Genomic DNA, 26,620 nt, shown 5'->3' with positions numbered 1-26,620 from the left:
TGGCATGTGACCTCACATGTTCTATACACAGAACTCTGGCTGATGAAGGCCAATATGCTGAAAGTCTTTCCAGATCCCTACCATTCACTGTGTAGGCCCTACCCACATTAGACCTCCCAAAATGCAACATCTTACATTTCTTGGTATTAAATTAAATCAACCATTCTTCTGCACACCTGCCCAACTGATCAAGATCCTACTGCAATATTTGGCAATTGTTTTCACTATCAACAAAAGACGACACTTTAATGTCATCCACAAACTTGCTAATCATGGCACATACATTTTCAGCAAAACCGTTGATATAGTTGACAAACAGCAATGGGGTCAGCACCAAACTCTGTGGCAAACTACTAGTTACAGACATCCAGTCCAAAAAAAACAACCTTCCACCTTCACCATCTTCTTTCTTCCATGAAGCAAATTTTCCATCAGATTGGCTATCTCACCTTGAATCCCATGTGACTTAACCTTCCAGGGCAGCCTGCTGTGTATAACCCTATCAAATTCCTTGATGAAATCCATATATACATCATCCACAATTCTACCCTTGCCACATCTTCAAAAAACTCAGTCAGATTTGTGAGACAATCTCTCACTTACAAAACGCTGATCCCTTGTCATCTCTTTTGTCCATTCAAGTGCATGTGTATCTTCCCTCTTATAATACTTACCAAATGCAGATGTTAGGCTTACTGGCATGTAATTCTCAGGCTTTTCCCTAACTCTTCTTTGAATAGAGGTACAACATTTGCTATCCTTCAGTCTTCTCAAACCTCACTTGCACTTAATGATGACTCAAAATATACCTGCAATGTCCTCTCTAGCTTCCCACAATGTCCTTGGATTGGATCCAGTAGATTTGTCTACCTTCATACACATCAGGACCTTCAGCACCTCCTCATCTGTACATCAACGATAGACTGTTCTCATGATGCTACAATTGACTGCCCAAAGTTCCTGGTCCTCATGTTTCTCCACAGTAAAAACAGAGGTACTCACTGAGGACCTTCCCCATCCTCCTGTGGAATCGCATTGATTCCAGAGGGATCCCATTTTTTTCTGGTTACCCTTTTTCCCTTTATGTACTGATGAAACCTCTTGGAATTATCTTTAATGTTATCTGCCAGATCCATCTCCTGTCCCTTTTTTTTTACATATTCAATTTGTCACACTTATACACATGTACATTTCACTCAAAAGAATGGTCTTACCTTCAGATAGATTTATATATAAATACCAATATCTACACACAAATACTATCACACTTGTACACAGATAACAACCACTCACCCATCATAACTATCCAATCTTTCCACCTTATTATTGCATCCACCAACTTAACATTATGCATTTTTTCATATTTACTTTAATAGTTTCAAGTACATATTGACTTTGTTTTTGAAGTAAATTATAGATTTTTTTTTCCTGAAGGACATTCAAAAAAGATATGTCAAAAATATTTTGGTTTTCCTCTACCTTCATCACTTTTGCATTGATTATAAATTTTATTAATAAAAATAATACAGTTAAATCCTTCTATTTTATAAATACATTTCTTAAACATTTGTAAAAGATGGGTTCACAAACGCATTAAGATGAAATCACATTTATTCATCTGCAGAAATTCACATGTCACACTTAATGACCACAAGTAGAAGCTCACAAGATGCAAAATGGTTGAAATATAAATACATCCCCAAACACCTACATGCACATAGAAGTACGGTAACTAAATACATTCACGCTCACATATATACCCAAAGATAAAGATTCAAAAAATTTACCCAGACATGCATACTGTATCATAATGAATATGTTAAATTGGTCCTTTGGTGGCACAAATGTAATGTTTGTCTATTGTTTTGCTCTGTGTTATCTTTATCATAGAAATGACTTTGAGTCTCTTTACTGCAAATTATGAGCTGAAAATATAATTTTTGAACATGGCATGGGACAGGATTGTGAACAAATGATAGACAAGAGCATAAGGAAGTCAGAGCAGGTTAGGCTTCTTGGTTCTTCAAGCTTGCCCATGATTCAATTTGATCATGGCTGATGTGCCCCAGGCTTTAGCACCTTGAATCCTCCAATCTTTAAAAAAAATCTCCTTGCTCCTTAAGTATCTCCAATCATTTAGCCTTCACAACCCTTCACAGCTGAGAATTCCAGCAGGAAGAAATCCCAAAGCAATTCAGTTTGAAATAACTGCCCCTTATCTTATACGAATGTCCCCTTGTTCAAGACTCTTCCACCAGTAGAAGCATATCAACATCTACTCTTCATGCCCCATGAAAATTTATGTGCTCCAATAAAATCATTCCAGTACCCAAGAAGGTGACAATAACAGGCCTCAATGACTACTGCCCTGAAGCACTGACATCCACCATTATGAAATGCTCCGAGCGTCTGGTGATGAAACACATCAAAGCACACCTCCCAGAGATGATGGACCTATTTCAATTCACCTATAGAAGAAACTGTTCAACAGATGATGCTATAGCTTGTCACTTCACTCCATCCTGACCCACCTAGAGACAATGTTACATATGCCAGGTTGCTGCTCATTGACTTCAGCTCGGCATTTAACACGATCATTACCCAGAGGCTGGTAGAGAAGCTGACCTCGCTGGGACTCAACACTCCTATCTACATCTGATTCCTGGACTTCCTAATGGAAAGACCACAGCCTGTCTGGGTCGGTAGCAGAACATAAAGCACCATCATGCTACTGACCTACAACTTCATTGCCATATCCACCTCCAACAGTGTCATCAAGTTTGTAGATAACACAACAATAATTGGCCTCATCACCAAGAACAATGAGTCGCACTACAGAGAAGAGGTGGAAAACCTCGAGAAATGATGTGAGAGTAACAACCTGAGTCTCAACGTGGACAAGATGAAAGAGACGTTCATGGACTTCAGGAGAACCAGGAATGATCTCCTTTCACTAAACATCAACAACTCTATAGTAGAGAGAGTGGAGTGCACCAAGTTCTCTGGAATTCATATAACCAGTGACCTATCATGGACACTCAACATCGCATCACTTGTCAGGAAGGCGCAACAACGACTGCACTTTCTGAGAAGACTGAAGCAGGAAAGGCTACCAGCCACCATTATGTCAACCTGCTAAAAGAGCTCTATCAAGAGCATCCTGGCTGGCTGCATCACTGTGTGGCACAATTGCTGCACAGAAATGGATTGGTCAATCCACAAGACCATAAAATTGGCAGAGAGGATCACTGGAGTCTTTCTTCCCCCCATTAATGTGATCTACCAGGATTGTTGTCTGAAGAGAGCATGCAAAATCATTGAGGACCTCTTCCACCCCGCACACAGCATCTTTCCCATTGGGAATGAAATGCTGGAGTATCAGAGCCAGCACCACCAGACTGAGGAACAGCTTCTTCCCACGGGCAGTGAGAATGTTGAACGACCAAAGGAACTGCTCATACTAACCATCTGAGTCTCTCATATTCATGCATTATTTGTATAGATGAAATACTTGACTGAATATGCATTGCTTCTCTGTATGTCAAAGTTATGTCTGGTTGTATATCTGCATGTTTTTCACAGAGAACTGGAGAATTTCATTTTGTTGAGTGTACTTGTACAAGCAGCTGACAATAAACTTGACTTGAAGATCATCCCTCATTCCCAAAAATATCTATCTAACTTTTTGATGCTGTTGTGATAGGTTAACCATCTTTTGGACACCTCCAAGACCATTATATTTTTTCTAAAATAAGTGAACCAAAACTGCGCAGTGTACTCCAGATTTGGCTTCATCAACCCTCTATGCATTATAGAACTTCTTTCCTATTTCTAAACTCAAAACTCTTGCTTTTTCTCTTCACTTTAAATAATAGCCTGACTTTCGATTCATCCTTCTAAAGTGCACGTTCTCATATTTTCCCACATGAAACACTATTTTTTGAGCTTTAGCCCAGCCACTTACTTTATTTATTTCCTGTTGCAGAGACCAAATCTCCTCTTGTGCCCTTCCACCTATTTCAGTGTCCCTCCTCCAAGATTATTACAATAAATAGTAAATAAGTGATGACTGAGAACACTAGTTGCAACTTTCTGGGCTTGAAAAATCCCATTTATTCTGACTCTCTGACTTCTGTGTGATATCAAGCCTTTAAGCACTGCTAAATAATTACATAGTTTGTCCTTAAAAATGTTCTTTATCAATTCCGATGACAGAATGGAAGAGTGAAGCCCAATCTTGGAATCCAATGGCAAAGGACTGATTCATAGCCAAGGTGCAAGAGAACAAGGGGAGAGATGATATTTTACCTACAAGCAAGAAATTATGATCTGAAAAGAGGAGGCTGAAAGGGTGATGGAACTGGATTCAATAATAAACTCAACAATAGTAATTAATATGCATCAAATGTAATTTAATTTTCATCGTAAAACAGAGGATAAGAGATGACAAAGTGAGCTTTATCTGTGCTATTAATTCTATGTGGACTTTATTTCCTTACCTTTTAAACAGCCATTGAAATTCTGTATGAACATTAGTATTAATACTGAAAGAGATAACTAGATTTTAGTTTGGCACTTGTTGTCCTTACCTTTCGGACATGAGCTGAGAACAGCACGTTGTTGAACTTTTCCTTACATTTTAGCCCTTGCATTGTGGTGACATATTGGGACATCATCTCTGGGTTGTCCCTGGCCTGAAAGAAGAATATTTACAATGTCAGCATGTTGTGCTCAGAGGAGGTGGCAAGGATCTATTGTGCTGGTACAGCCATTTGATTCAACCTCATTTGATGCTCCGTGTGGTCTCAACAGTGGAAGACACTGCATTTATGTACATGAGAAATGTATGGATGTATATGTAATGGATAGGATCCTTCTCTTTTCCCTTGATGTGGGCAAGATCCGCTATGCCATGGTGGCATCCTATTAGAAAGGACTATTAGCAGTTCAAGACAGCAATGTATTTGCTTACAAAAACATAAGTAAGCCATCAAGCATCCCAACCCTTTTCCAGTATTCAGTTAGATCTTGTAATTCAATACTCCCTTTGGCTTGGAATCTACCTATCCTACTCTTGAAGGAAAGGAGTTCAACCAAAAAAAAATGCTTGAAGGGAGAAGGGAGAGAGAAAGTGTTTTAAGATGGAGATTGTAATGTTTGAGGTTTAGAGAGATAAAACTGTAAAAGATGGAATAAAGAAAATTTAAGATTGGAATTAAAATGAGGCATAGGGTAAAATAACTATAAAAATAGTCAACCATGAAGAAAATATGCGTTACAGTTATGAAGGAACATTTATAGATAAGAGGAAGCCTTGACAGCAAATCAGGAATTCTGGCAATGACTTGATGTTATTATCTCACTTGAAGCATTATGCCACACGTATCTGGATTTGCCAAATCAGCTTTTCACCTTGAGTTTCTTTGGTTTTTATCCATCGATCCCCTTGTGAATGACCTTGGGACGATTAGTTCAAGCAGTCAAGAGGCACAATGCAATTGAGAAGGCATGACAAAGTTAAGATAAAAGAGTACGTACAGATGAGAGGTAGTCCTGCTCCCATGTTCTCTGAAAACCCCAGTCTTTCCTCCTCCCCAACAAGGCATCCATGGCTGCAATCTTTGCCTTGATTTGAGGCATGTCAGAGGGCGGGATGTTTTTGACAATCTGTCGGGCTCTCCACCTGCAAAAGTATCACCTGTTATATAATTTATATTCTTGGCCTGAGCAACAGAAACTGCTGATTTTATCAGCAGTGCAAATGTCTGGAGATTGAAGAAATTGTAACTTGATTAAAATTCATTTGACCTCTGCTTTCTGCTGTAACATTTGCTTGAGGAAGGAACTGGTAAGTGAATGATATCATCAGCTAGGCAGGCTTTCATAATTATTAAAAAAAAGTTCCTAACAACACATTTTGAAGACAATTATTTTCTACTAAGAAAAAAATATATAGGTGTATTGGTGTGTTATGTTAATAATTAAGACCAGGAAGAGGGCAATGGCTACTCAGGTGGGTACCAGAGATAGGGAAGTCACTGTGGCTACAGAGGATACTTTTCCAGGACTGGTTGTGCCAGGTTCCCATGCACCCACTGAGGAACGAGTGGTTCATGGGATGTCTGGAAGCCACTGTGAATGAATCTGATTTGCCTGTCGTGTTAAAATGCTAGAAACCCAGTTTGACTACTGTCATGCGTCATCCTATTACTTTGCTCTGCCATGTTTTCTGTGAATTTTAAAATTCTAAAAATATTGCCCCATTCATGGACTACTGTCATAATTTGAATACATTGGTGGGCATGCACTGGGGGTTTTATGTCTGACGTCCAAGAGCCGAGACTTGATTCTTTACATATTATTCACTGTTGACTGTGTTTAGTGGGAAGGGCAGGATTAGAATTGGTGGAGGGTTCTTTTTTTTCAATTTTCCTTTATAAGTAGATTAGTTCATGAATATGAGGTGAAGTTTTCATAAGGGAATTTCAAATTTATTTGAGCACTGTGTACAAGACAATGATTCATATTCTGTATTGTTTTATATAAAAGTTATGTAATTAATATGTAGACAATATATAACATGTAATATTTCTCTCTACCAAATCAATAAGAATATTTTAAAAAGAAAAAAATCCAAAAAATAACAATAGAGTCATGACATTTTTAACGATACCTGGATATAATGTGAGATTAAGGTTTTCATTGTATCTTAGTATTTGTGACAATACACTGAACTAATTTCTCAAAAGTCAATGGTTGAAGAGATTTCTGACCTAAATGGACTTCATCGATGAAGCAAGGTATTCATAAAGATGAAGTGAAAGTGATACCAATATTTGGAACCTTAGTCTCCAATCGGCTAGCTACAACCTCCCATATTTTATATTATAGTGAATTCTTTTGTAATAAAATGGCAAATACTGATGACACCTTATTCATTAGCTAAAATGTATTTCTACAGTTAGTATTTGCTGGGAATGAGCAAAGGGAATTTTGCTCACTTCTAACCTATGCTTTAACTGCCTTGGAAATCCTTAATAAGGAAGTGTTACTCTATTTCCAACCCATCCTACACATGCCTTGTGAATAGTGGCTGAAACAATGTAATGTGAGCTTTATATCGCACCTCATGTGCAAAGTCCCTTCTTTGGTGGTGCTCTAAGGGAAGTAAAATCACTTCTCTCTGAATTGTTTATGTCACACAATGTTAGCAAAACTCCTTACAACAAAATATGTTTTACCTTCTGAAAAGGAACTGCATGTTCTCGTCGAATTTGACTAAGACCATGGGGGGCCTTGGCCAGACCACACTCTTTCCATAGTCATTCATGCTCCGCACACCCTGAAAGCGTCTCATTACCTCCATGAGATATGTCTTAACTTTGTATGTCTTGTAATGACTCATGATTGTGTAGACAGCTCTGATCCCCCGGCAACGTTTCCTAGCAAGTGTTCCCCTCCAAATCTGTCAAATATGAAAAGCAGATTGTGAAAATTCTTTGTATGCCATTACATATTATTCCCACATCAAATATCATTAAAGAATTGAGCAGGTATCTCTGGTGACAGGGCTCTAATCTATATCTAATTAATGGGATACAATTTTCCTTTGTCTGTTTTTTGTGCACAGAGATTCTCAGACTGAATTGAAATGAGTCCCCAATGTCAACTTCACAGTGACTTTATTTGTAACAATCAATGCTACTTAGCAGCACGACTGTGCATTCTACAGTAACATCGGCCCACAATATGGTTATGAAAAGTGGAAGCATCAGATGCAGCTGTTCATTGTGATTGATCAATTTTTCATTAATTATTCACAAAGTTCTTAATCAAGGAGCAGAAGCTTGGGCATGAATTCTACCGGGGATTCATTTCAGCAGGCCTCAGCAGTGAAAAGGGGAGGGAGGGAGGATACAAATACTATGAGTAACTGTACTACTGCTGAAGCTAAAATACTTGGTCTGGACAGTGCCCAGAGAGCTTTTTCTCCACATTTAACCTGGTGTGATACCTTCCCAGGAATAGGCTGGTGAACAGTCGGATGAGCATTGACTCACACTAAGATCATTTAAAAAAAAATTAGATATACAGGCCCTTCTGACCAATGACCTCGTGCTGCCCAAATACACAAATTAACTGCAAATCCTGTATGTTTTTGGACTCCTTACGTCTGCGCAGGATTCAAACCTGGGTCACTGGTGCTGTAATAGCATTGCACTCACTGCCAGGCTAATGGTGGCAGAAGATTTTATTGGAAGCTTTACTCTGTCTCGAATCTGCCTGTACAGTTGAAGGAATGTTTGCTGGGATGTTCAAAAGGGAGATTTATATTTTAAATATAAGGAAATTTTTTAAAATGGCGGAGCAGCAAAACTGGCTGAAAACTCTTTATCACCCATTACAAAGCGTAGCACAAATTCAAGATCTATCATACCTCCGTGTGCAAACTCTTGAGGGATTTCCCTCACGTAAGAAGTTATTCTGGTTAGCAGTTATGACTTTTATTATTCCCAGCCAATTATTTCGACTGGGTAATTTTAACCTGGTAAATCTGATGATAAGAAAAAGTACAGGAGATTTATTTGTCGCAAAAGTGAGAACAATATTGAGTGGAAGGCATCCCTACTAATTTGGAAAAGGAGTTACTCATTGGTAAGATGGAATTCATGATCATGCTTCAATTGTTTCATCAAAAAAAAATTCTATGACTAATTATTGACATTTTAAAAAAATTTACTCTGAACAGTTCCAGTTCCAGGTATTAAAGCAACAGAGCTGCCTTCTGTTGTGGCTGTTCAGTTGCTATGTCCTACTTTTCCCTTGCAGGTCAAAATTTTTATATCACAGCCTGTCTAGACTGTTTTATCACAGTCATTGATCTGCTTATATTAAGCACACAGAGGAAATAAAACCCGTTTGGTGCCTTGGAAGTGAAATAGGAACTAAAGTAAAATACAACTAACCCTCAGCGTGCATTTAGTTGTCTTTAAAATATGGCTGTGGTGTTGCAAATATCTTGGCAGGTCTGAGAGTAGGTAGGTGCCGTGTGAGCACATTACACAGGATACAATGTGTTAATTCTTTGTCAGTGTGAACTGCATCGTTTAGTTTAAGTTTAAAACATGTTTAGGTAAAAAAATAAAACAACATCCCAGGAAAGCATTTGTACAAAGATTGGTATACCTGCTGAAAGTATGAAGCCAGATTTAAAAATGCTTTTCATCAGAAAGGAAATCTGAGAAATGAAGAAATGATTTTGGTATGGGAGGAGAAATAGTCACTGGATTTCAGTCTGTATATATATTTTCACATCTGTACACTTGCCTGCTTATATGACTGTTTGGATATTTAACCATATAACAATTACAGCATGGAAACAGGCCATCTCGGCCCTTCTAGTCCACACCGAACCAAGTACTCTCCTCAAGTCCCACCTACATGCATCTCCATTCACTTCCCATCCATAAACCTATCCAACTTTTCTTTAAATGACAAAATGGACCCTGCCGCCATTACTTCTCTTGGAAGCTCATTCCACACAGCCACCACTCTCTGAGTGAAGAAGTTCCCCCTCATGTTATTTCTAAACTATTGCCCCTTAATTCTTATGATGCACCGCAGCAGAGTGAGCAGAAACAACCTCGAACACTGTACAACAGGCTTTATTTGGCTAAAAGGCTCTGCTACAGTAGTGGCTGTGATGGTGGCTCCCGAGTGACTGTTTCGGGAGAGGCTGGCTCAGGACTATATCCTGGTCGGGTGATTGACAGCCAGCCAGGTGTAGTCTGTCCTCCAGTGGTCTTTCTGCAGGTACTGAGATCACCCCCTGAAGTAGGCTAGTGGTGTATCACCACATTCACCCCCTTCTTTAAAATTGTCCTGGGGGGGTTGAGTAATAGTCCCAGGCGGTGTTTACATATTACTCATGACTTCTTGCTTCAATCTCTCCTACCCACAAGAGAAAAGGCCTATCCACATCAACTCTATCTATCTCCTTCATAATCTTAAATTACCTCTATCAAATCCCCCCTCAACCTTCTACGCTTCAAGGAATAGAGACCTAATCTGCCCAATATTTCTTTGTAATCTAGATGCTGGAAGCCAGGTAACACTTTCGTAATTCTTCTCTGCCCCCTCTCTACCTTGTTGATATCCTTCCTATAATTCGATGACCAGAACTGCACACAGTATTCCAAATTTGGCCTCCCCATTGCCTTGAACAGTCTCGACATCACCTCCCAACTCCTGTATTCTATGCTTTGACTTAGAAAGGCCAGCATACCAAAAGCCTTCTGCACCACCCTAGCCACAAAATTCTACCTTCAGGAAACGATGAACCATTATTCTTAGATCTTTCTGCTCTACTGCATTCTTCAATATCCTCCCATTTAATGTCCTGTTTTGATTATTCCTTCCCAAAATGAAGCACTTCACACTTCACAACATTAAACTCCATCTGCCATCTCTCAGCCCACTCTTCTAAGCAGTCCAAATCCCTCTGCAATCTTTGAAAACCTTCTTCACTATTTGTACTTCCTTATTTTGTAACTCTGTACATTTATGTGATTACATCACTGAATCCATATAGCTGTGGGTTTAGGTATGACTAGAGATTTCCCAACATTTTCATTTACATTTGTGTGTGATTGTTTAGTTGGATACTTGTGTATCTGCATTCCATGTACCAGCCTGTTTCCGTACTGTAATGGTTCTATGGTTATATATGCCTGAATCCATAAATGTGTGTGGATTGACACTTGTAAGCCTGTGCATCATAGAACCATAGAACCATTACAGTACAAAAACAGGTCACCTTGGCCCCTTTAGTCTGCGATGAAGCACTTTTTTCCTAGTCCCACTGACCTGCACCCAGCCCATAGTCCTCCATACCTCTCCCATCCATGTAACTGTCCAAATGCTTCTTAAATGTTAAAATTGAGCCCGCATTTACCACTTCAGCTGTAAGTTCGTTCCAAACTCCCACCAGTCTCTGTGTGAAGAAGTTCCTTCTCATGTTCCCCCTAAACTTTTCCCCTTTCACCCTCACCCTATGCCCTCTGGTTTGTATTTCACCTACCCTATCCACATTCACTCTGTCTATCACCCTCATAATTTTAAATGTCTCTATCAAATCTCCCCTCATTCTTCTATGCTCCAAGGAATAAAGTCCTAACCTGTTTATCCTTTCCCTGTAACTCAATTCCTGAAGTCCGGGCAACATCCTAGTAAATCTTCTCTGCACTCTTTCTATCTCATTGCTATTTTTTCTGTAGTTAGGTGACAGAAACTGCACACAATACTCCAAATTTGGCCTCACCAATGTCTTATACAACCTCACCATAACTTCCTAACTCCTGTACTCAATGCTTTGAATTATGAAGACCAATATGCCAAAAGGTTTCTTTACAACCCCACTGATGCTCATTTCAGGGAATTATGTATCTGTTTTTCCAGATCTCTCTGTTCTACCGCACACCTCAGTGCCCTACCATTTACCATATATGACCCTTCTTGTTTTTTTTCTTCCAAAATGCAACTCTTCACACCTGTCTGCATTAAATTCCATCTGCCATTTTTCATCCCATTTTTCCAGCTGGTCAAAATTCCTCTACAAGCTTTGAAAACCTTCTTCACTGTCCTGCAACACCTCCAATATTAGTGTAATCTGCAAACTTGCTGATTCAATTGACCACATTATCATCCAGATCATTGATATAGATGACAAACAATGGTTCCAGTACCTATTGTTGAGACTCACCACTAATCACAGACCTCAAATCTGAGAAGCAATCTTCCACCACTACTCTCTGGCTTCTCCCGTCCAACCATTGTCAAATCTAGTTCACAACTTCACCATGAATACCTAGCATCTGAACCTTCCTGACTAACCTCTCATACAGGACCTTGTCAAAGTCCATGTAGACAATATTGACAACCTTTGCTTCATCAACTTTCCTGGTAACCTCCTCAAAAAACTCAATAAGATTGGTTAAACAAGATGAACCATGCACATAGCAATGTTGACTATCCCTAATCAATCCCTGGCTATCCAAATCATTATATATCCGAGCTCTTAGAACATCTTCCATTAATTTACCTTCCACTGACATCAGGCTCACCGGCCGATCATTTCCAGGGTTACTTTTGGAGCCTTTTTTAAACAATGGAACAATGTAAAGTACCCTCCAAACCTCTGGCATCACACCCGTCGCTAAGGACATTTTAAATATTTCTGCCAGAGACCCTCTAATGTCTACACTAGCCTCCCTCAAGGTCAGAGGAAAAATCTTGTCAGGTCCTGGGGATTTATCCACCCTTATTTGCTTTAAGACAGCAAGCACCACCTCCTCTTTAATCTGTATTGGTTCCATAATGTCACTGCTTCCTTTCCTTACTTCCCATGACTCTGTGCCTGTTACCTGAGTGAATTCTGATGAAAACAAAACGATTTAAGATTTCTCCCATCTCTTTTGGCTCCATACAAAACTGACCATTCTGATCTTAAAGGGAACATTTTTGTCCCTGACAATCCTTTTGCTCTTAATATTCCTGTAGAAACCCTTAGGAATTTCCTTGATATTGTCTGCCAAAGCAACCTCATGTCTTCTTTTAGCCATCCTGATTTCTTTCTTTGAAGGTCCTCCACTTACCTTGCACATCTTTCCCGGCAAACAACCTATCACAATTCACGCATTCTAGATCCTTTCTCATTTCCTCACAATTGGCCTTTCTACAATTTAGAATCTCAACCCAAGGCTCAGACCTATCCTTCTCCATAATTAATGAAACTAATGATGTTACGATCACTGAACCAAAAATATTCCTCTACACATACTCCTGTTACCGGTCCTTTGTTCCCTAATAGGAGATCCAGTATTGCACTCTGTCTAGTTGGTATCTCTTTATATTGATTTAGAAAATATTCCTGAAAATATTTGACAAACTCCAAGCCATCCAACTCATTTACAGTATGGGAGTCCAAGTCAATAGGTAGAAAGTTAAAATTTCCTACTATCACAACCTCATGTTTCCTGCAACTGGCTGCGATCTCTCTACAGATTTTCTCCTCAACTTCTTGCTGACAATTGGAGCAGACTATCACACAACCCCATGAGGGTGGTTATATCTTTTCCTTTCCTCAGCTCCACCCATATGGCCTCAGTAGATGAGTCCTCTGGTCTATCCTCAGCACAGCTGCGATACTTTCCCTAATGAACAATGTCACTCCTCCCCCTTTCATCCCCCTGACTCCCCCATTCTATAGCATCTAAAGCAACAGAAGACTGGAACATTCAGTCCTGCCCATCCTGCAACCAAGTTTCACTGACGGCCACAATCTCGTAATCCCACTTGCCGATCCACACCTATCTCTACCTATGGGTGCTGTACTATTCTGTTGTCCACAGATACATTTGTATATTTGTCTGAATATCACATGTATTTTTCTGTTTGTCTGCCTCCATATTTTCAGTCCGTGACTACATGTCCATATAAATACTTGTAGTTGTGCTAAGAGATTTGCTCCTATAAATTTGTCTGCCCGGGTAGTCCACATCTGTATGTATACATCTCTCTATATGTGCGAATGCCAACATATTTCTCGTTATATTTGTTAGTTGGATCCCCCCGCAATTTTTTGCGATAATTTCTGAAAGAGGAATAATTTGCCAATCTTGCCATCAGCATTGGATAAATTGCATCTCTATGAAAGAACCACACATTTATCAAACCCAGCATGAAAGGCCAAGGTCATGAAAGTAAGCCAGACACCTTCCAGATGATTTATGGAGATCTGCCCACAAATAACTAGCTTGTGGATCTGTATTCTTCTCACTATTAATCACTGGAAGCCACAAAGCATATCATTTTTCTAAGCAGGAGCTAATTATTAAGGCTTTTTAAGAAGCAATTTGAATTTAAAAATAAACATTCTGTCAGCAGAAAGTAATTACAGTACATTTCTGATTACAGATACACAATCCTTTATCCGGAACCCTTGGGAGACAGTGTATTCCGAATTTTGGATTTTGGAATTGTGCTGCCTATCCACCCCCACCCCCTTCCAGTCACCCTGCTGTCTCCCCCAACTCCCCCTCCCCGTCGCCTGCCCGACTCATGCTGCTGGTGTCTCGGCCACCCGACTCGCATTGCTGGTCTTCCCCCTCGCCCGCCCGACTCGTGCTGCCAGTCTCTTGGCCACCCGACTCGCCTGCCGGTCTCCTCCCCTTGCCCGCCCAACTCGCGCTGCTGGTCTCGCGCCCACCTGACTCGCGCTGCCGCCTCTCTCCCCACTTGCCGAATTTTGGAGCTTTCCGGATTTTAGACGTCCGGATAAAGGATCGTGTACCTGTATCCAAAAAACTCAACCAAAATTCTCAGATAACTGAAATTTTGAAAGTTGAAAAAGAAAGATTTTTTCTTAAATTAATGCATTTATCTTATTTTGTAATCAGAGATCACATTTTTGGGGGTAAGAATTTAACATTATTTCATGCTTGAAAAACCTTCTGTTTTGTCTTGTTGTTTAACCGCCGATACAAATATTCCTGCTGATGCTTCTGGGCCTGCTTAAAGCAATTTCTCAATTATCTGAAAAGTGCAGTTAACTGAAAAATGTGCAGTCCCAAGCATTTTGGATGATTAGAAATGTACTGTATTTTTCAAACATACAATTGAGTCAAATGAATACCCCATCTATAGCTGCGCTGTAAACAGGGAAGCTCCTTACACTTGCTTTAGGTCTGATTTTCCTGTTGTTCCTTGAGACTAAAATGAGGAATATCTGCATCCAAGTGGATACCTGCATCCAAGGATCCCACATCATTGAAAAGCTCTGCACTGAAATTTCATGATTTTTTTAGAGAACACTTCAAAAATTGGCAACAAAGTATTCTGGGTCAGTCTGTGAATGTGAAAATTCCTTTATAAATACAAATTCTTTTTTATTCTCACGACTGGACACATGAACTCTGCCAAGTTTTCAGATTTTCAACCATCACAAATCCTTATTTTTTAATAAATGGAAATAATGGTAAGGTGTGTTGGTACCTGTACTTAGAAGTAGATGTCTTACCACTTGGTCAAATAAAGCACACCAATGCGGCTATGTGTTATATCAAGCCACAGAAGAGACAAGAGACACAGAAAGTCTACAGAGGCTGGAATCTTTAGCAAATATTGAGATGCTGGAAGAACTCTGCGAGTCAGGAAGGATCCCTGAGTAGAAATGGTCATTCAATTATTTGGGTCTGCACCCTTTATTGACTCTTCTCATGGATTCTGCGTGACTTGCTGAGTTCCTCCAGCTGCTCATAGTTTACTCAGTGCTGCAAGTTCAGAGAAATGAAACCAAGTGGGTTAACTTCAAACCTGGTTTATTAACTATATACACCGAGGAGGCAAAGTAACAGAACATGGCCACTGGAGTGCGCCAGCATAAAGAATCCCCCGGAACCCCAGAAACCCGGATAAACAAGATATGAAGACAGTGACTTCATCTATACCTAGATGAAGACTTCTTGCTGTTACCCTCTCCTCTATTCCAACACCAGCAGTCAATGGTAGATCTGTCAATCATTGAGGAATTGTGAGCATTTTTGTACTGTAAAATTTGTTAGAAACTGGTTTAAGGTCAATATCATGGATACATAGCACAGAACAGGCCCTGCAGCCCATCTAGTCCATTCAATTTATTATTCTGTACCCAGACCAGAGCCCTCTCCCATCCATGTAGCAGATGTATCACTTGCAGACAAGCAAAGACAATCTTGTGTATATATGTGACCTTTCTGAATTGCTTTTTAATGAGGCAATATAGGAAAAACAGCAGTCAAATGATATACATCGAGCTCACACAAGCAACAATGTGAGGAAGATCTCGCAGGAGATGTTCTTGTAATATTATTTAAAGCAGTGATGGCCAAACATTCTATATGTGGGCCACATATAGAAAAAATATAAGAAATCATGGGCCAAACAATATGAAGCCTGGAAATTTTCAATCAGTTATACTGCAAGATAAACAATGTTTTTAGACCAGAAAACCTCTGTGCCATCGAAAATTAATTTTCTATCAAATTAACTATAAGGCACTAGAACCATAGAAGAATTACAGCCATTTTGGCCCCTCTAGTTTGTACTGAACAGTTGAACTGTTGACATTACAGTAGATTATTGATGTACTACATATTATAGTAGCCATTTTTGTATTTGCTGCTCTCAAATTTAATTTAAATGAATAAAATAAAATGCTTTAAACCTCTCATTCAAAAAGCAGTACAAAATAAAGAGTTTGGTGCAAAATGAGAACAGGAAGAAAGAACAAGAAAGGGACAAGGCAGACTCTAACTTTCCTCCAACTGACTGAATACAGGTCATGGCCCAAGCGTTCACTTTAATGATTATATGTAATCTGTAAATAGACTATTAAAGATAGGTGATTAAAGTTAACAGATTTCTTGCAAATTAAACAAACACACTTCCCCTTGACTCCTGTGAAAAATATTCATTTTCCCATTCCATTGCTATTTCTTGTATTTTCGGTTGAGTCATGTATCATCAACTGAGGTAAGTGCTTTTTTTTTAAACTAAGGTAAACATTTTCATCAATGAGTAACATTGCGATGGTCAGTCTAAAAGTTGTTCAAAATGGCAGCAACATCTAGTGTTGAAATTAACAAGAGCAATGTACAGTACACACATGCAATTTATTGTTAGAGACTATATTCTAATGGACTATATTCCATTTTATTTTTAAAATTCACCCTGAGCCACTTAAAAATGGGCAACGGGCCACAGTTGGCTCAGGGTTTATAGTTTGGCCAACCCGATTTAAAGGATTAAAGCACTTGCATCATAGCGTGTTAGGGCATAGAAACAGGATCTTAGGCCCAATTTGTCCACTCAATCGTTTGCCTGCATACAGGTCATGCCCCTCTAAACCTTTCCTATCAAAGTACCTGTCTAAATATCTTTTGAACATTACAATTTTAATGTCTTTTGACCATTACAATTGCCTCAACCATATCCTCTGGCAGCTCATTCACATCATCCTCTGTGTCATTCTCATCATTCTCTGTGTCATTCTCATCATTCTCAGGTCTTTTTCAAATCTTTTCCCTCTCATCTTGTCAATGCTTCACGTGAGAAAAACACATCAGCCTATCCAGCTTATAATTTAGACCCATGAGCCTCAGTTACATTCTTGTGACTCTTTTCTACACCCACTCCAGCTCAATGGAATGTTTTGTGTAGCTGGGTGACCAGAACTGAGCACCAAGTGTGGTCTCACCAAATTTTATTCAGTGATTCTCCAAGTGTGGTCTCATTAGGACAAATGAGAACATTCACATTCACCTGAGAGGCCTCACTTTAATGCTTCATCTAAAGGCATGTCTCTGGCCATGCAACACTTCTTGCGTTAGAATGTTTTAAAATAACATCTTGTAAACCTTATTGGAAAGGACTGACTTTATCTGGATGGGGAATCTATGATACGATTTTATATTGTCACAAAGAAAGCAAGAACCTTGTGAAGATTTTTTTTAAAACAAAGTGGGACAACAATAAGAGTTGTCCTGACAAACACAGCATCAAGCACCTGCCCACATCTTTGTTCATACTGTACTGTGATGAAAGGCTTAAGCCCAAAGCATTGATTATGTATTTTGATCTTTGCTACATAAAGTGCACTGTTTGACCTACTGAGTTTCTCCAGCGTCGTGTCTTACATCAGTCACAGCCTCTGCAGACTTTCATGATTTACTCTTCTAAAACTGCACAGAGAAATTCTTGGCTCCAACCTTAATCGATTACAAGTTAATGGAAAAATATCCCTACCTTTTGCAGAAAGAGAACAATGTAAGGAATTTTTTCTGCCCGTTCACTCTCCAGTTCAAATAAAGTCTGAGGTGTTCGAATAAATAGCTTGGTCTTTCCATAGGCAACATCCTGCTGGAAACCATGTTGGTCTATAATTGCCTGGACTGCCTCCATGTCTGTTGGCATGAGGTGATTTGGCCAAGTGTACTCACAGGTCATCTTATATCTGGAATACATTTTTAAATGAACATAGATTTTAAAATATCTTCAGTGAATTAACGTGCCTGTAACAAGATGCATGTCATAATTTGCCAAATGGATTGCAACAATTTACCTTCTGAAGGGAATTTATTGCTGTCCATTAAGTGCTAGATTTATCAACTTAACCCATGCCCTATCAATAAACTTGGAGGAGACCCTAAAATGGTAGCATGGAAATAAAAACAGACCTTAAGAGTCATGATCAACTCATTACTAATAGGTTAAGAGACATCTTATGAAGTAGCAAATTATTTGAACATGTTCAACCAGAAACAGCAGAATTCAGGATTTTATAGGACTGTGGTGAAACCACATTTGTATATATATGCATGCCACATGTAAATGTAATGACCATTCTTGGTTAACCCTGCTCTCACTGGCTGGCTCATGATTCCTCCCCCTTTCTTCCTCAAAAAGGCTGTCATGCCACAAGCCTGCCCCCAGTTCGAGTGAACAACCAACACAGGGATGTTGTCCGTCTCTTGTAAATAAAAGCCTTCAGTCTCGGCAACTTCAGTCTTTGTGTAATTGATCGTGCTTCAAGGACAATGAATAATAATCATTTAAAAAATGTCTGACCCATTTTATGGAAATGGGACTGTATGAAAGAGTTCTTTAGGTTTACTCAGGATCCATAAGAAGGAAGGCCAAGCATTTGATGATTGCAGTAAATTCCTGAGATAATAGCAGGATACCACAAAGGAAAAATGGAAGACTTAGTATATGGGAAACACTTTGGTAGATGGAGTTCAAGGTTGGAGTATCTAAGAAAGGGAAATTAGGTAGAGTGTGTAATCTGAACTGGACACACAAAAGTAGTGTCTCCAAGAAGTTTCACCAGTCCAACTCCATGAGAACTAGGGTACAAAAGAGACTTACCAGGATGCTGCCTGGATTAGAGGGTAGGAGCTATAAAAAGAGATTGGACAAACTTAAGTTGATGCTAATCAACCTAATGATGTGATAGCTGTGATGTTTCTTTTATTGCAATAAAGAAATGTGGATTCTTTTTAAAACAACTAGATTTATTAATGAAGCAACTATTACTAAAAACTGAACACACACATTTAGACCTTGTGCAGAGGCATCCATCTTGAATCTACTAAAGATGAAACAACATTCGCAAGATACAACTTTCCACAGATGCTGCACACTCCATCGCTGACTCCTCCTGATGGTAGCACTCTACCACTATATCCCCTTTCCTTGAGATGTTTCATCAAACATGATACATTAATACAGTATTCTTTCAATTTAAAGTTCAACCTTGATGTAACATGAACATCAGCTGCACAAACTTTTAAGTGTGTAATTCTTCAAACTGGTCTCACAGCTGAAAACCACCCTGTCCATGTCAGCATTTATCCCTAGCCAGTTCTAGCCCTCCTCTTGCATTTTTCAATTCCAAGGTGTCCTCATGCACCCTTTTCAGCAACTCTTATTGCAGTGATTGAGGAATTCTGCTCTGCCTGAGTATAAACTGATTGACAAGCTTACCTCTGATGTTGTAGTATAGCTGACATTCACCTCTAGGCCATTCTTTATTCAGACTCTTGATGACCTTCTGTAGAACTGTGTCTTTTTTCTATTTCAGCTGCGATCTGCTTGGATTTCACGTCAGATACAGGAAGAGATTCAGTGATCAGATTCTCGTGGAGATTCACATCTGTCTCTGTGGAACTCTCATTGTGTGTTTCACTCTGTGTTGTTGCCCTGGATAATGCGTCATCTAACCAATTCAAAGTCATAACGTTGTAGGTTCATTTTCAGTCTTTGGATTCTCGGCGACATTTCACTGAAATTCTTTTTGATTATCGTTATTAATAACTTGTGGTCTGTCTCTGCCACGAATGTTGGTAGTCCATACACATAAATGTGGAATTTCTTGAGTCAATAGACTAGACCTACGCACTCTTTCTCGATCTGTGCATATCGACATTCAGATATTGTCATTGTTCTTGATGCGTGTGCTACTGACCTCCAATCTTCTCCCACAGCCAGAAGTATTACGGCATCTATTCCATCTTTTGAAGCATCTATGGATATTTTCATCTTTCTGGATGTGTCAAAGAATGTCAAAAGTACTGGTTCTGTAGTTAGAATGGTCTTCAGTCATCCCCATTCTTCCTCATGGTTGTCTGTCCACTTGAATTTACATTTGTCCTGTGACAACTTCCTTAGGTACATTGTTTTGGAAGACGGGCTTGGTATGAATTTACCAATGAAATTGATCATTCCCAGCACTTTCAATACAGTGCGCCTTTTTTGTCAGTGGGTCTGGACATACCTAAAATTGCTTTCACTGTGCTCTTCTCTGGCCTCTGACAGTTTATCTCCCAGAAAGGTGATTTTCTTCACACCAAACTCACATTTTTCTCTGTTTAACTTTAATCCATACAAGATGAGCCTCTTGTGTTGATTTTCTATGGCTCCCCATAGGATCATGTCATCCATGTACACACATACCCCATGATGTGCTCCATTGTCCTGTGAAAAACATCCAGAGCTGAGGAAATTCCAAAAGGCATCCTCAGATAGAAGTACTGGTGTATTAAATGTTCAGTATTTTGTGCTATGTTCATGCAGTTTTATTTGCCAAAAGCCCTGGAATGCATCCTATTCAGTGTTATAATTTGCACCAGCCATCTCATTTATAATTTCGTCCCTGGTTGGAATCTGATAATGTTCCCACTTTATATAGGCATTCATGTCTTTCAGGTCCATGCACATGTGTTGGTCACCATTCTTCTTTTTGATACACACCATTGAATTCACCCATTCTGTGGGTTCCTCCACTTTCTTTATGACCCCTAGTGAAGTCATTCAGTCGAGTTCCTGCTTGAGTTTTTCTTTTAGTGCCACTGGAACCCACCTTTGAACATGCACTGCTGGCTGTGCATCCTTCCTTTAACTGTCTTAGAGGTGAATGATAGAACTCCAAACCCCTTGAAGATGTCTGGACATGTATCCAATATTTCCTCTACACTGTTCAGTGCATGGTAACTGTTAATATGGTACACCTTCTTGACTAGGTTTAAGTTTTCACATGCTTTGTCACCAAGAAGTGAATAATGACCCTCTGAACCTGAGGTGGTGCTCTTTATTTTTAACTTATACCTTGAATTTACAAGAAGTCCAGTTTACAGTTGCAGAGAGGGGTGTTGAGTCTCAATAAGGACAGTTTATACACCAGCCTCTGGGATGTAATTATGTTGAATGCTGAGCTGAAGTCAATGAACAGCCTGGTATATGAGGCTTTTTTTTTTAGCAAGTGAGAACCTTTCATGTTGATACTCTGTCCATTGTAGGCTTTGAGCAGTACAGGATTTGCATGGAGATATGGCTTTATCTTCATTGCCCTGATGTCGTGTTCACAGATCAAATTGACCTTTGCCCCTCTGTCTAACTTGAAAGGAATATGTTTCATTTAAGTGCAATGACACAGTGCACTTATCCTGCTCGACACCGTTCAGTTCCTGCACCACCATGCCCACGAAAAGTGGATCACTGAGAGCAGCTTATTCAATAGTGTATATAGTATCTTCTATAGTGTATACACTTCTACTTCTGTTTAGTTTTCCTTTGGAAAAACTTTGCTTTGCACAGTGATTCTGCTCTTTGTACTTGGTACAGACTTTTCCATAAGCTGGGCATTGTTTTGGCACATGCTTAGTGCCATATCATTTACAATGAATGTCTCTCCATCTTCTTGTTGGTTCCTGTATCTCATTTTTTGTTTGTGCATGTGTGGCTATGACTAGGCCTTCATTTTCACTGGATTTTACTCTAACCCCAAACTTTATCATGTGCCGCAGAGCTAACTCGCAGACATGGCATATCTTCACAGTTGCCATCAAGGTAAGCTTTGTCTCTCGTTTTAAGTCTGTTAAAAAGTTTCAAAGCTCTTTCCCTGCAGCTGTGTGCATGAATGAAAATGTACCTCTTGAAGGTTTCATTTTTGTTTGGTGAACAATGAACGCCAACCATCTCAATAACCTTGATAAATTTGCTCTGGTCTCTGCCTAGGCAAAAAAAATGTGTTGAAAACCATTAGAGGTTGAGGTTCAGCCACAGTAAATATCAGTGGAATCTCCCGTGTATCCAGTTGGCTATTGATTCCAATCGCTTGCAGGTAAAGCATAAACCTTTGCTCCCACAGCCTTCACTCATGGTCAATATATTTTCAGTCCACTTTACAACATTAGGAACTTTAAACCCTCCATTTTTTTTGCTGATATTGACTTACTCGACACTTGTTTGTTTTCTTCTTTCACTCTTGTGCACAGCAGAACTTGGCTGTTTCTTCCACTCCTAGCACTTTCTTCCACTCCTGGTACCATGTGATATTTCTTCTATTACAATAAAGAAACTTGAGTTCTTTTTAAAACAACTAGATTTATTAACTAAGCAAACAAGCACTATAAACAGAACACATACATGCAACCTCATGGGAAGGCATCCATCTTGAATTTACTAAAGATATAACAACATTTGCAAGATGCAACATTTCCCAGATGCTACACACTCCATCTCCATCTCCTCCTGGTGGTAGCACTCTATTACTACAATAGCCTTGACCCTACAATCCATTTCTCACTTGCTAAAAAAAAATGCCTCATATACCAGGCTGTTCATTGACTTCAGCTCAGCATTCAACATAATTACATCCCAGAGGCTGGCGTATAAACTGTCCTTATTGAGACTCAACACCCCTCTCTGCAACTGTAAACTGGACTTCTTGACCAAAAGACCATAGTCAATTGGGGTTGGCACCAAAATCTCATCTGAGCAGCTGACCAGTGGTGCATCTCAGAGCTGACTCAATCAGAATCATCGAGTTTGCAGATAATACACTAGTAGTTGGCTTCATCAGCAACGAGGATGAATCTTCTTACGAAGAGGAGGTTGGGGGCTCATAAAATAATGCAAGAACAACAACCCCGAGTCTTAATGTGGTCAGGACAAAGGAGATGATTGTGGACTTCATGAGGTTGACAATAATATAATCCATACTGATGGAGCTGTATTTTTATTTTCAAAGTACCTCTTCAATGATAGCAAGTAAGAATTTCAGTGCATAAGTACAATGTTCTTATGTCTTTAATAATATACTCATTATTATCATTAAAAATCCCTCAGTTGTTTGAATTAGGAAGATCTTCGACACAATGGAGGAACTGGTCTATTTGCTGCACATCAGAATATGGAAATGATTGACATGAAAATAATCAAAATGAGTGAACGTGGAAGACAAGGACATTAAGTCTTTCAATGGACAAACTTATGCATTTAGATTCCTCAACACAAGAGGAATTTCTCCCAAGCACACTGGCAGATTACAATAATCTTTATGCTTTGGATATTTTGGGATTTTGTGTTATTATGTATTTCTAATAAAGAACTACCTTTCCCAGTAGGCTATGTGCATGGTGCGCACAGGAACAAAAGTACACTACGACAAAAATCGAGAGTGTTGTTTGTTCAACCAGCTCGAAAAGTAAAGTTGTTTAAGTGTTAAAAACATGCAAGGTTGTTCTTCTCCAAGGAACATACATAACATGGTGTCAGAAGAGTGTGAATAAGGAAGAAAAGAAAATAGTTTCCGTTATGGATAAGTTAAGTCTTGCCACACCGATGCAGTTTACTGGCAATCTAACCGATAATTGGAAACACTTCAATCAGCGATTCAAGATTTATTTAGAGGCTGATGGAGCAGGAGAGACTGATGGAAAATGGAAAGCATACATATTTCCACACATGATGGGTGAAAATGCTTTGGACATCTATAACAATTTTCAAATTGATGAGACAATTTTCATGTTGGACACTTTAATGAGAAAATTTGAGGAGTATTTTGTCCAAGTAAAAATATCATGTTTGAGAGATTCAAGTTTTTCTCCTGTGACCAGAAACAAGGTATGAGTTTCAACCAACTTAGCAGAGCTTCACACACTGAATAAGTCTTATGAATTTAGAGATTTGAAAAACTCACTCATTTGAGACAGACAGAAGGGAATGGGCTTAGATAAAGACTGTTGAGTGAAAAAGATTTGACACTGGAAAAGGCTGTTCATATGTGTAGGGCAGCAGAGACCAAATGAGCATAAGCTAAGGAGCTGCACAGGATAGACACAACAGTGCATGCAGTGAAAACGGAGAATCAGAGCACCAGGAGTTTCCCAAAGTTACAGCAAAGCAAAGAGATAGGCTCAAACAGCAAATACATCAGGTGAGGTGGTAGACATATTCCAAAGATGTGTCCAGTAAATGTGCAAAGAAGAATCAGATTTCAAATTTATTGTCAGGGTACGTACAAGACATTACATACAACCCTGAGATTTCTTTTCTCTGCAGGCATGGCAGAATTACCACTAATTGGAAGTGCAAAAAATAAAGTGTACAAAGCCTGAACAAGTAAACAAAGAACTGTAAACAGATAATGAATGTAAATAAACTGACTGTGCAATGCAGAGAGAAAAAAAATCAATAAGGTACTCAAGTAAGAGTCCTTAAATGAATTTTTGATTTAATTTTTCATTGAGGAGTCTGATGGAGGAGGGGTAGCAGCTGTTCTTAAACCTGGTGGTGTGAGTTTTGTGGCACTTCCTTGATGGTAGTAGTGAGAACAGAGCGTGTGCTAGCTGGTGAGGGTCTTTGATGATTCCTCCTGCTCTCCTATGGCAGTATTCCCTGTAGATGTACACAATAATGGGGAGGGTTTTGCCTGTGATATTCTGGGCTGTGTCCACTACCTCTTGGAGGGCTTTACACTCAGGGCATTGGTGTTCCCATACCAGACTGTGATGCAGCCGGTCAGTACACTTTCCATCACACTTCTGTAGAAATTTGCCAGGGTTTCTGATGTCATAGCAAACCTTTGCAAACTCCTGAGGAAATAGAGGCACTTTTCGCAAAGTGCTGCAAAGCAGGAGCTACCAAGAGAAAGGTGCACACAACGGATGAAGAAATGGAGGAATTCTTTGTGGATTCACTACAAGCTCCTGGTAATGAGACAGTAGTTCCATTTAAGCTCAACACCAGAGCCCAGGTGTATCAGTTATCTATGGATGATTACAAGACCCTCACTGTAAAGAGCAAGATTTATCCAGTGAAATAAAAAGTGACAGGCTACACTGGAGAGAACTTTTCAGTAAAAGAGGGCTATATGGTGATCTTCAAACAAAAAGAGCAGCGTCTAAAGACACAGCTACTGATTGCAGAATAGAGAGTACAGCCAATATTAGGTCTGAGTGGATGTGAAAAGCTCAACCTGTTGAAAAGAGTTTTCAGAGTGGCTTCACAGACTGAAGATGAGCACACTCATGGAAGAGTATGCAATTGTCTTTGAGGGGCTTGGATGTTTACCTGGTGTACACAAAATCCGTGTAAATGGGACCGTGGCTCCCATTGTTTCCACTTAGAGACAAACTTAAGCAAGAACTAGCATGCACTGAACAGATGAAAGTCATTCAGAAAATTGAAGAACCTACAGATTAGGTCTTGTGCAAAAGGAAAAAGAAGCATTGCACATATGTCTGGACCCAAGAGATCTCAATAAAGACATCAAGAGAGAGCATTTCAATTTGCCAACACGGGAGGAAATCGTGTCCCGGTTTGCAGCTGTCAAGTGGTTTAGCAAAGCTCGATGTGTCATTAGGGTTTTGGCAGATGAAACTTGATGAGGCAAGTTCGAGACTATGTCCTTTCAATCTCCATAAGAAAGATACCACTTTCTTCTGCTACCATATGGAATCTTTTCCATACCAGAAGTCTACCATAAAACCATCCACATGTTCTTTGAAAGTATACCAGGATATGAGACCATGATGGATGACATCATTGTATGGGGGGTCCACCAAGAATGAACATAATACACAACTAAAGCAAGTGCTTGACATTACATGGAATGTCAATTTGAAATTAAGTAAGGAGAAATGTGAGTTTGCCATTAACTCCTATGACCTTCATAGGAAGGTCATATCTGAACAGGGAGTGAAGTCTGATCCAAGAAAGACATCAACCATTGAGAATTTTGTGATGCTCCAAGACAAAGTGGAGGTGAGATGTTTCTTGGGGATGGTGACTTACCCGGTTCAGTTCATCCCTTGTCTGTCGACTGTGTCAGCACCATTTAGGTCATCATTGAGCAGAAAAATGAGTGGATTGGGTCACACGAGCCGAAAATTGTTTCCAGGCACTCAAAAATGTCCTATCAGAAGAGTCCGTACTAAAATGTTATTATCTGGATAGGTGCACCAGAATATCAGCTTATGATTCCCGACATGGCCTTGGAGTAGTACTACTGCAGCAGCATGAGGACACATGGTAACCTGTAGCCTATGCATCAAGGGTTTTAACAAGGGCAGAAGCCAAATATGCACAGATAGAGAAAGAGGTTCTTGCCAGAACTTATACATGCAAAAGGTTCCATCAATCCATGTATGGAAAAGGTCTTGAAATGGAGACAAACCATAAACCACTCGTCTCAATTATGTCCAAACCGCTGAATGACTGTCCCATAAGAGTACAGCGCAGA

General features: G+C 39.5%; 1 protein-coding gene across 4 annotated transcripts in view; it reads right to left on the bottom strand.

Moving 5' to 3' along the window:
• The window catches only part of LOC138755693 (unconventional myosin-Id-like), a 131,179-nt gene that overhangs the window by 45,037 nt on the left and 59,522 nt on the right, over positions 1 to 26,620 (bottom strand). For 3 of the 4 annotated variants that reach the window (XM_069922125.1, XM_069922124.1, XM_069922126.1), the window contains 4 exons: positions 17,842 to 18,049; positions 7,242 to 7,465; positions 5,539 to 5,683; positions 4,590 to 4,694 (listed from right to left, as the gene is read on the bottom strand). In XM_069922125.1, coding sequence (XP_069778226.1) covers positions 4,590 to 4,694; positions 5,539 to 5,683; positions 7,242 to 7,465; positions 17,842 to 18,049 — 682 coding nt within the window. Of the gene's footprint in view, positions 1 to 4,589; positions 4,695 to 5,538; positions 5,684 to 7,241; positions 7,466 to 17,841; positions 18,050 to 22,330; positions 22,437 to 26,620 lie in introns of those variants that run through there. The other variant, XM_069922128.1, reaches the window with a different exon arrangement.

The sequence above is a fragment of the Narcine bancroftii genome, chromosome 2, assembly GCF_036971445.1.
Source record: "Narcine bancroftii isolate sNarBan1 chromosome 2, sNarBan1.hap1, whole genome shotgun sequence".
In the NCBI taxonomy this organism is placed as follows: Eukaryota; Metazoa; Chordata; class Chondrichthyes; order Torpediniformes; family Narcinidae; genus Narcine; species Narcine bancroftii.
The sequence above is the reverse complement of the archived record's forward strand: the minus strand, read 5'-3'. Positions and strand labels throughout refer to the sequence as shown.